Genomic DNA, 10,971 nt, shown 5'->3' on the forward strand with positions numbered 1-10,971 from the left:
TACCAAATGCGCTGCTATTTCATTCTTAATAATTGATTCCAACATTTTTCCCACACTTGATGTTGAGCTAACCGGTCTATAATTACCCGCTTTCTCTCTCGCTCCCTTTTTGAATAGTGGTGTTACATTAGCTACCCTCCAGTCCATAGGAACTGATCCCGAGTCGATAGCCTGTTGGAAAATGATCACCAATGAATCTACAATTTCAAGGGCCACTTCCTTAAGGACTCTAGGATGTAGACTATCAGGCCTCGGGGATTTATCGGCCTTCAATCCCAACAATTTCGCCATCACAATTTACCGCCAAATAAGGATATCCTTCAGTTCCTCCTATTCACTAGACTCTCGGTCCCCTAATACTTTCGGAAGTTTATTTGTGTCTTCCTTCGTGAAGACAGAACCAAAGTATTTGTTCAATTGGTCTGCTATTTCTTTGTTCCCCTTTATAAATTCACCTGAATCCGACTACAAGGCGACTACATTTGTCTTCACGAATCTTTTTCTCTTCACATATCTGTGGAAGCTTTTGCAGTCAGTTTTTATGTGCCCGGCAAGCTTCTTTTCGTACTCTATTTCCCCCCTCTTAATTAAACCCTTTGTCCTCCTCTGCTGAATTCTAAATTTCTCCCAGTCCTCAGGTTTGCTGCTATTTCTGATCAATTTATATGCCTCTTCCTTGTATTTAATACTATCCTTAATTTCCCTTGTTAGCCACGATTGAGCCAGCTTCCCCGTTTTATTTTTACTCCAGACAGGGATGTACAATTGCTGAAGTTCAAACATGTGATCTTCAAATGGTTGTCATTGCCTATCCACCGTCAACCCTTTAAGTATAATTTGCCAGTCTACTCGATCCAATTCACGCCTCCAACCACCGAAGTTACCTTTCCTTAAGTTCAGGACCCTAGTTTCTGAATTAACTGTTTCACTCTCCATCCTAATAAAGAACTCTACCATGTTATGGTCACTCTTCCCCAAGTGGTCTTGCACAACAAGATTGCTAATTAGTCCTTTTTCATTACACATAACCCAGTCTTGGATGGCCAGCTCACTTGTTGGTTTCTCGACATATTGGTCGAGAAAACCATCCTTAATACCCTCCGGGAAATCCTTCTCCACCGCATTGCTACCAGTTTGGTTAGCCCAATCAATATGTAGATTAAAGTCACCCATGATAACTGCTGTACCTTTATTGCATGCATCCCTTATTTTTTGTTTTTAGCTGTCCCCAACCTTACTACTACTGTTTGGTGGTCTGTACACAGCTCCCACTAGCGTTTTCTGCCCCTTGGTATTCTGCAGCTCCACCATAATGATTCCACAGCATCCAAGCTAATGTCCTTTCTTACTATTGCACTAATTTCCTCTTTAGCCAGCAATGCCACCCCGCCACCTTTTCCTTTCTGTCTCTCCTTCGTAAATGTTGAATACCCCTGGATGTTGAGTTCCTAGCCTTAGTCACCCTGGAGCCAAGTCTCCGTGATACCAATTACATCATACCCGTTAACTGTTATCTGTGCAGTTAATTCGTCCACCTTATTCCGAATACTCCTTGCATTGAGGCACAGAGCCTTCAGGCTTGTCTTTCAAACACACTTTTCCCCTTTAGAATTTTGCTGTAATGTGGCCCTTTTTGCTTTTTGCCTTAGGTTTCTCTGCCCTCCACTTTTACTTTTCCTCTTTCTCTCTTTTGCTTCTTCCCCCATTCTACTTCCCTCTGTCTCGCTGCAGAAGTTCCCATGCCCCTGTCATATTAGTGTAACTCCTCCCCAACAGCACTGGCAAACACTCCCCCGAGGATATTGGATCCGGTCCTGCCCAGGTCTTAAACAAATTTTCTTCGCTGTTCGAACCAGACATCGGCAAATTCCAAGGAGCAAAAGTGTAGATCCACCTAATTCTGTAGGCGCGACCCATCCATCACAAGGCGAGAACCGTACCGTACATGATGAGAGAAAGGGCAGAGATCGAGCTGGAGCGGCTGCATTTCACCGATCGAGTTAAGCGAGTGGGCCAGTCCTACTGTCCAAGTTCTCAAGGAAGATGGCACCGTCACAATTGTCGGCGATTACAAATTAATAATCAAACGTTTTTCCCTGCAGGACCAATACCCACTCTGAAAGTCTGACAACCTTTTTGAAATGCTGGTAGGAAGAAAGACGTTCACGAAGCTGGATCTGAGTTCAGCCGACACGACGCAGGAATTGGAGGAATCATCGAATGCCCTCACCAGCATCGACAAGGACAAAGGTATTTTTCTTTATACCAGATGCCCGTTTGTAATTCGATCAGCGGTGGCGATATTCTAGAGAAAAATGTAATGTTTACTGAAGTCGGTCCCACACACCGTGGTCTTCCAGGACGACACCTTGTTCACAGGTCGGAACGCAGCCAACCAGCTGCAGAACATGGAGGAGGTTCGTAGTTGACTCAAACGCGTGGGGCTCACGTTAAAATGCTCGAAGTGCGTTTTCATGGCGCCTGAAGTGGAGTTCATGGGAAGGAGGATTGCGGTAGATGGCATCAGGCCCACCAACGTGAAAACTGAAGCACTCGATAAGGCACGCATGCCACAGAACGTGACGGAGCTGCGGTCGTTTCTGGGACGCTTGAACTAGTTTGGTAACTTCATACCGGGACGGAACACCCTGCTAGAACCACTACATGTATTTCTATGAAAAGGATGCGAATAGGTTTGCGGCAAAAGCCAAGAAAATGCCGTTGTATAAGCGAGAAAATTGTTATGCTGAAACAAATTGCTTGTGTTGTATGATCCATGTAAGCGTTTGGCACTGGTATGTGATACGTCGTCATATGGCGTCGGGTGTGTATTGTAACAAACTAATGACTTCGGGAACCTGAAACTGGTTGCTTATGCATCCAGGATCTGTCTAAGGCCGAGACAGCCTGCAGCTTGATTGAAAAAGAAGCGTTAGCGTGTGTCCATGGGGTCAATCAAATGCATCTATGCGTGTTAGGGCTAAGATTCGAATTGGAAACGGATCATAAGGCACTTTTATCACTTTTTTCTGATAGTAAAGGGATAAATACCAACGCATTGGCCCGCATCCAGAGATGGGTGCTCATCTTGTCCGCATACAACTAGGCCATACACCACAGGCCAGGCAAAGAAAAGCCGCCGATGCTCTCAGTAGGATGCCATTGCACGCCACGGGGGTGGAAATGGCGCAGCCCGCAGATCCAGCTAAGGTGATGGAAGCAGTTGAGAGTGAGCAATCACCCGTCATTGCCCGCCAGACCAAAACCTTGTCAAGCCAGGACATCTTATTATTTCCAGTGTAAAGCTGTCTGCTTCACGGGAGCTAGTCCAGTGTCGCAGTGGAAATGCAGGAAGAGATAAAGCCGTTCCAGCGGCGCAAAGATATAATATCTATACATGCAGACTGCCTTCTTTGGGGCAATCGAGTAGTGGTGCACAAGAAGGGCAGAGACACCTTAATCAACGAGCTCCACAGTGCACACCCAGGCATCAGAATAATGAAAGCGATAGCCAGATCCCATCTATGGTGGCCCGGCATCGATGCAGAATTAGAGTCCTGCATTCCCAGATGTAATACATGCTCGCAGTTTAGCAATGTACCCAGGGAGAGCCGCTAAGTTTACGGCTGTGGCCCTCCAAACCGTGGTCTAGGGTATACATCGACTATGCAGCCCTGTTCTTGGGTAAAATATTGCTTGTGCTTGTAGACGCGTACCCCAAGTGGATTCAATGTGAGATAATGTCAGCTAGCACGTCCACTGCTACAACTGAAATCCTGGTCGCCATGTTTGCCACACACGACTTACCCGATGTCCTGGTGAGCGAAAACGGGCCGTGTATTACTAGTGCTGAGTTCAACGAATTCATGAACCGTAAGGGGATCAAACATGTCACATCTGTCCCGTTGAAACCATTGCCCAATGGTCAGGCAGAGAGAGCAGTGCAAACCATCAAGCAAGGCTTGAAGCACGTAACTGAAGGCTCACTGGAAACTCGCCTATCACGAGTTCTGCTTAGCTACCGCACAAGACCAATCACTGGGATACCACCAGCTGAACTGCTCATGAAAAGAGCACTTAAGTCAAGGCTCTCGTTAGTTCACCCTGATCTGCATGAACAGGTAGAGAGCAGGTGGCTTCAACAAAGTGCATTCAATGATAGCGTGAATGTGTCACGCGAGATTGAAGTCAATTATACTGTATTTGTATTAAATCATGGACAAGTTCCAAAGTGGCTTCCCGGCACTGTTTTGCCCACAGAGGGGACCTGGGTGTGTCGGGTCAAACCTTCAAATGGACTCATTCACTGGATACACTTGGACCAAGTCAAACTCAGATTAATGGACCACCCTGAGCAACCCAAGACAGACCTTACCTTTTCTGATTCCCAAGCGCACACACCAGTGCCAACCGACACCACGCCAGACCACGAAGCAGAAACCATCATCAACAGCAGCCCTGCAATTAGCAACCCACCAGGAATCCCAGGAAGGCCAGCTGCACAGCAGCCCAGCGAGGGCCCAACAAATGATTCAACAACACTAGCTATCACATCGAGACAATCAACCAGGGCAATAAAGGCCCAGATCAACTCACATTGTAAATAGTTAAACTATTAACTTTGGTGGGGAATGTTGTTAGAAAGGTGGACTTGTATTGACTCTGTACAACCAACAGAGGCTTCCTTCCCCAGAGTCCGAAGCGAACGCATAATCTCTTGGGAGCACAGGTATTTAGAACGGTTTCACTGATTGGAGAGGCACTCTGGAGACCTGCAATAAAATAATAAGGTCATACTTTACTTCGAGCTCACAGTGTTCACTCTGACTCTTTCTCCATACACAATATTTTGCTCGGTTACTTTTTTGCTGTATTTTTCTTTGGTTGTGTGTGGACAAACTTGACTTTCTATGGCAGCAGGAGAATGAGCAGCAAAGATTTGGAAAAATTAAGGGAGAATGTGAGAGAGAAACTGAATGCACGAGGGAGAATCGAAAAACTTGTTGATTGGTTGACGGCTGTGTGAATATTGCAAGCAGGCTGAGGTGCAGCAAAAATCTACAGCACTTGGTATTCTCAGTTGTTCTCCCTTCCAAGTAGTAACCAGGCCTTACTCTGCTTCATATCCGATATCAGACTTTTTCAGACTGGTATGGCCGTAGTTATATAAGAGCTGGTGTTATCTTTACTCGATGAGCAACAGACAACAGCTTATTGCTTTCTGTCAGTTCATACATGAACGCTATCAAACAGCTCTGAAGCTGTTTTTTTCCCTTTTAGTACTACTTTCCTTTTAATTTACCTGCTTTGCTACCTTATTTTCTATCTCTCTTCGAGCCATTGTTATTTGCTATTTTTGCTATTTTATTTTGTTGTTCTGCGTTCATTCGCCATCTGTCTCGACACCCTTGCATTGGTGTAGCAGCAGGAGAATGTGCAGGAAAGAAATGTTGTAAGAAAAGTGAGAGAGAGAGCAGCAAAAAGGTTGTTGATGGATTAGTGGCAATGTGTGTGCAGAACCATGTGCGGCCTGTGGCGGCAGCAAAAGCACCTGGCAACGAGCATTGCTCGGCGGTTTCCCTTCCAGATACTAACCAGGCCTGACTCTGGTCAACTTCTAAAATCAGACGAGTTTGGGCGTTTTTAGACTAGTGCAGCCATAAATAGCAGCAGTTTGCTTGCTCTTTACTTAAACAGGCATACGGCTGTTCTTCGTTTCTTTTTCTCAGTCTGTGCATTCATGCAAGTAATCCACACTCAATTTTGATTTCGCCATTTGCCTTCCATCACCTCCAGACAGACAGACTACAAGCCCTACCACTTTCACTGCCTTGCCTCAAGCTTCAAATCTGTATGACCTTCACCCTTCCCTCACTCGCGCCCACATCATTCACTCACTCACCCCCAAATCTCACGCTCGCCAAACTCAATATCTCTCGTCCCTCAAATCGCTCCCATCCCCATATTTCCCATCCCCAAATCACTCTTCCCAATAAAAAGCTTCCACCGCCCCCAAATCGCCAAGATTGTTTAATTTCCAATCCTACCCATTTTTGATCCAGATCTCCATTATAGCCACATTTCATAACCCCACCTGGCAAGTGGCGACTGCTACTCGTCAATCTCAGTTGTAAATTGCATCACATTAACACACATGCATTCCGGCAGCATGCTAGTTGGCTTTGCTTTTTTTCCTGCATTGAATTGCTGCACTTCCAACACTATTCTTTGTTCTGTTGCTTTTTGTCCCTCCCAGGTTTCGATGCATTTTGTCTCTCCTCTCAGCTGCTGCGTCCTGGTGCCCCTCCGCCAACATGTGGTTTTTTGCAATCTTATTTTGTTCTTCTGCGTTCTTTCGCCCCCTGCGTCGACCTCCTTCCATTTGTGTAGCAGCAGGAGAATGTACAGGAAAGAAGTGGTGAAAGGAAAGTGAGAGAGAGTGCAGCAAAAAGGTTGTTGATGGATTAACGTCAGTGTGTGTGCAGAACCATGAGCGGCCTGTGGCGGCAGTAAAATCCTACTGCACTTGGTATTCCCAGGCAGTCTCCCATCCAAGTCTAACCAGGCCTTACTCTGAATCGTATCCGAGATCCGACGAGATTAGGCGTTTTCATACTAGTATGGCTGTACATATTTAACCGCTGGCTCTCTCTTTACTTAGAGAGCCACAGATAGCTGCTTATAGCTTTCTGTCAGCAGATACATGAATGCTATAAAACAGGTAAATGCGATCAAACAGCTCTGAAGCATTTGTATCTTATGCATTGCTTTTTACCTGCCTTACCATCTTCTGTTCTACCTCTCTTCGAGCCAGCTCTCGCTAACACACACACAATACAAGCCCGAGCCTTCATTGCTAAGTACACATCAGATCTGTACCGATTAGAGAGCGAGAGAGAGAGAGAGAGGGTTGTGGAAAGGGCAAGAATGAACAGCAAATGGAGTGCTGAATGAAGGCAATGACAATCTCGACTAATAGGAAAAGCCTAGTACACCCGATATTAAGACTCCAATCTAAGTACTAATCAGACCTGTGCAGACTTTATTGCAGAAGTGAGCTAGGATATTGTAATTATAGCGCAATGCCTCAGATTGATCTCAATCATTCAAACATAGGCAGTCTTTCGGAATCGAGGAGGACTTGCTTCCACTGCAAGAGGGAGCTCTTTTTTGGCAGAACAGTCCGATACGAGAGCCACAGACCCTGTTACAGGTGGGACAGATATTCATCGAGGGAAGTGTTCAGTGGGGTTGGGTTGCCGCACGCTCCTTCCGCTGCCTGTGTTTGGGCTCTTCCTGATCCTTGCGTTGAGACTCGAAGAGCTCAGTGCCCTCCCGGATGAACTTATTCCACCTCGGGCAATTAGCGTCCAGTATCTCCCAAATGTCAGCAGTGAAGTCACACTTTACTAGCGAAGCTTTGAGGGTGTCCTTATAACGTTTCCTCTGTCCTCCTTTGGCACGTATACCATGAAGGAGCTCCGCATAAAGCATTTGCTTCGGGAGCCTATCTGGCCTGCCCAGCGAAGCTGATCGAGTGTAGTCTGTGCTTCAATACAAGGGGATGTTGGCCTGGTCGAGGTCAATAATCTTCGAGCGCCTGCCCTCCCAGGGGATTTGCTGGATCTTGTGGAGACATCGTTGGTGATATATCTCCAGCGAGTTGAGGTGCAACCTATACATCGTCCATGCCTCAGATCCATACTGGAAGGTTGATATTACTACAGCCCTTCAGACCATGAGTGTCTTGGTAGATTTGAGGGCCTGGCCTTCAACAAACCTTCCCTCAGACGGTCGAAGGCTGCGCTGCTGCACAGGAGGCGATGCTGAATCTCCCATCAATGTTTGCCTTTGTTGATAAGAGGCTCACGAGATATGGGAACTGATCCACGTTCTCCACGGCTGCGCCGTGGTTCTTCATACCTGGAAGACAGTGCTGTGCGTTGGTGACATGCTGGTGCAGGAACTTTGTCTTACGGATGTTAAGTGTAAGGCCCATGTTTTCATATGCTCAGTGAATAAATTGACTATATCCTGGAGTTCAGCCTCTGAATGTGCACAAACGCAGGCGTCTAACGCATACTGCAGCTCAATAACAGAGGTTGCGGTGATCTTGGATCTGGCCTGGAGGTGGCGTAGGTTTAACAGCTTCCCACTGGATCTGTAGTTTAGTTCCACTTAAGCGGGTAGCTTGTTGATTGTGAGGTGGAGCATGGCGGCGAGGAAGATTGAGAAGAAGGTTGGAGCAATAACGCAGCCCTGTTTAACCCCGATCCAGACGCAGATTGGATCTGTAACGGATCCGTTGGTTACGGATCATCATCATGATAGGCAGTACCCCGGAATCGAGAATGACTTGCTTCTACTCCCAAAGTGACTTCTTTAATGTCTGAAACGTCCGATACGGGAGTTACACACCCTGTTAGAGGTGGGACAGACATTCGTCGGGGGAAGGGGTCGGTATGGCTGGTTTGCCGCGCACTCCTTCCGCTTCCTGTGCCTGACCACTTCATCCCCCTTGCAACGAGACTCAAAGAGCGCAACGCCTTCCCGGATCGACTTTCTGCAACTCGGGCTGTCTGCGGCCAAAGTCTCCCATGTGTCAGTGGCGATGTCGCAATTTACCAGGGTGGTTTGGAGGGTGTCCTTATAACATTTCCACTGTCCTTCTTTGGTCGGTTTACCATGAAGGAGCTCAGCATAAAGCATTTGCTGAAGGAGTCTCGTATCTGACATGAGTACTATGTGGCCTGCCCAGCGAAGCTGATCGAGTGTGGTCAGTGCAGCATTACTGGGGATGTTAGCCTGGTCGAGGACGCTGATGTTAGTGCGCATATCTTCCCAGGAGCTTTGCAAGAGCTTGCGGATATATGTTTGTGAAATATCTTCCGCGACTTGAGGTGCCTTCTGTACATCGTCCATACAGAAGGGCAGATTTTACTACAGTCCTGTAGAACATGGGTTTGGTGGTAGATTTGAGTGCCTGGTCTTCAAACACTTTTTCCGCAGATGGCAAAAGGCTGCGCTGGTGCTCTGGAGGCAATGCTGAATCTCCGCATCAATGTCTGCCTTTGTTAATAAAAGGTTTCCGACATATGGGAAATGGTGCACGTTGTCCAGGGCCACGCATAGTATCCTGATGATTGGAGGGCAGTGTTGTGTGGCAATAACAGGCTGGTGAAGGACCTTTGTCTTACGGATGTTAAGCGTAATGCACATTCTTTCATTTGCTTCAGTGAATACAATGACTATATCCTGGAGTTTAGCTTCTGAATGTGCACAGAGGCAGGCATCGTCCGCATAATGCAGCTCAATGACAGAGTTAGGGTGATCTTGGACCTGGCCTGGAGGCGGCATCGGTTAAATGTTCCCCACTGGCTCTTAAGTTAATTCCATTCCATCGATTGAGGAGATCTTCAAAGTGTTCCTTCCATCGGGCCCTGACAACGTCGGTGTCCTTCATGACTGTTTTCATGTTCTTGGTCAGGAGTGGCGTGGGTCCTTCGCAGTTCAGACCGTAGGTGGCCTTGACTGCAGTGACGAATCCTGGCATATCGTGGCTGTCGACCAGTTGTCGTGTCTCCTGTGCTTTCTCCATCCACCACTTGTTCTTACGGCCTGGGCTTTTTGTTGGTCCTGAGCATTGAGCCGTCTGTAATGTGATTTTTCAGCTCTCGAGTTGGGCTGTTGCTTGATGCTCAGAAATGGTTTGCGGTTGCGATTTATTAGTTCTTCGAACTCCTGATCATTTTAAGCAAATCAGTTCTGGTGTTTTCTGGTTGAGTGACGAAATGTCTCTTCACAGGCACTTGTTATAGAGGTCTCGAGTGCAGACCAAGCGCTATGGGAATTCGGCATCTCAGGATAATCAAGGCTGTGAGGGGCTGACTGTATATGGCACTCTTAGATTGCTCTCTCAGTGACAGTGCATTAACATTTTGTGGAGACATTTTGTCTCCTCTGTTTTAGGGCAATGTTAATGATGATGATTGATCTGATTAGGCGATGGGCCGTCCAGTAGTCGTCATCTCCTGTCATGACGCGGGTGATGCGCACATCCTTGCAATCCCTGGCTTGGACGATGACATAGTCAAGCAGGTGCAACTGTTTGGAGCGAGTGTGTTGACACGATGACTTGGTTTTATCCCTCAGGTGGAATAGGATGTCGGTGATGAGGAGTCCATGTTCTAGACATTTTGTCAGGAGTAGGGTATCAATGAAGTTGGCTTCCCCTCTCTGCAAATCACGCCTCCCCTGAGGACTGTGACTTTCCCAAGCCTGGCATTAAAATCACCCAGGAAGATCAATTTGTCGCCCCGTGTGGACGTGGGACAAGGATGTCTTGAGTTTGGTATAAAATCCCTCTTTAGCCTCATCGATTGCATCGAGGGTAGAGGCCTACGCACTGATGACTGTGGCACATTGGCTCCGATATAGGATGCTACGGAGAGTCATGTGGCATTCGTTAACCCCACAGGTGGAATCTTTGAGGCGGTCGACCAGCACATTCTTGAAGGCAAAGCCGACTCATTGAAGGCTGCGTTCTGCCTCTGGTTTTCCTTTCAAAGGAAGGTGTGACCTCGACCATTTTCCTTGAACTGCCCTTCCCCTGCCCACTACGTCTCGCTTAGGGCGGCGATGTCAAAGTGAAAACGTCTGAGTGCCCGGGCAACTATGGCTGCGCGGCATACCGACCTGATGCTGTGAGGATTGTCTTTGAGGGACCTGAAGTTCGATGTCCAAAACTTCATACTGACGAAGTGGAAGATGAGTGTTCGTGGGTTTTTTTAAGGTGGGTGGCCGCTGCACACCCGCAACCACACGGGCTTAGATTAAGGTCTTAGTCCAGTGGCAAGAGGGTCCAAGGCTACTGAAGCCGAGGCACAGCTCTATAAAGCTAATTGCCTCGAGCTAAGTGTTGGCCGCCAGCCTAGCGCCGGATAGCGCCACTGAAGGTAGATTCTCCGAGGC

At 47.3% G+C, this 10,971-nt stretch overlaps 1 protein-coding gene across 1 annotated transcript in view; it reads left to right on the forward strand.

Annotated features, from left to right (window-relative positions):
- Nucleotides 1-9,273, forward strand: part of LOC139243736 (uncharacterized) — a 110,835-nt gene extending 101,562 nt beyond the window's left edge. Inside the window, exons 6-9 of the mRNA XM_070870849.1 lie at nt 2,152-2,250; nt 3,709-3,971; nt 6,257-6,429; nt 9,237-9,273. Coding sequence (XP_070726950.1) covers nt 2,152-2,250; nt 3,709-3,971; nt 6,257-6,429; nt 9,237-9,273 — 572 coding nt within the window. The remainder of the gene's footprint in view (nt 1-2,151; nt 2,251-3,708; nt 3,972-6,256; nt 6,430-9,236) is intronic.
- The last annotated feature ends 1,698 nt before the right edge of the window (nt 9,274-10,971 follow it).

The sequence above is a fragment of the Pristiophorus japonicus genome, unplaced genomic scaffold (assembly GCF_044704955.1).
Source record: "Pristiophorus japonicus isolate sPriJap1 unplaced genomic scaffold, sPriJap1.hap1 HAP1_SCAFFOLD_185, whole genome shotgun sequence".
NCBI lineage: Eukaryota > Metazoa > Chordata > Chondrichthyes > Pristiophoridae > Pristiophorus > Pristiophorus japonicus.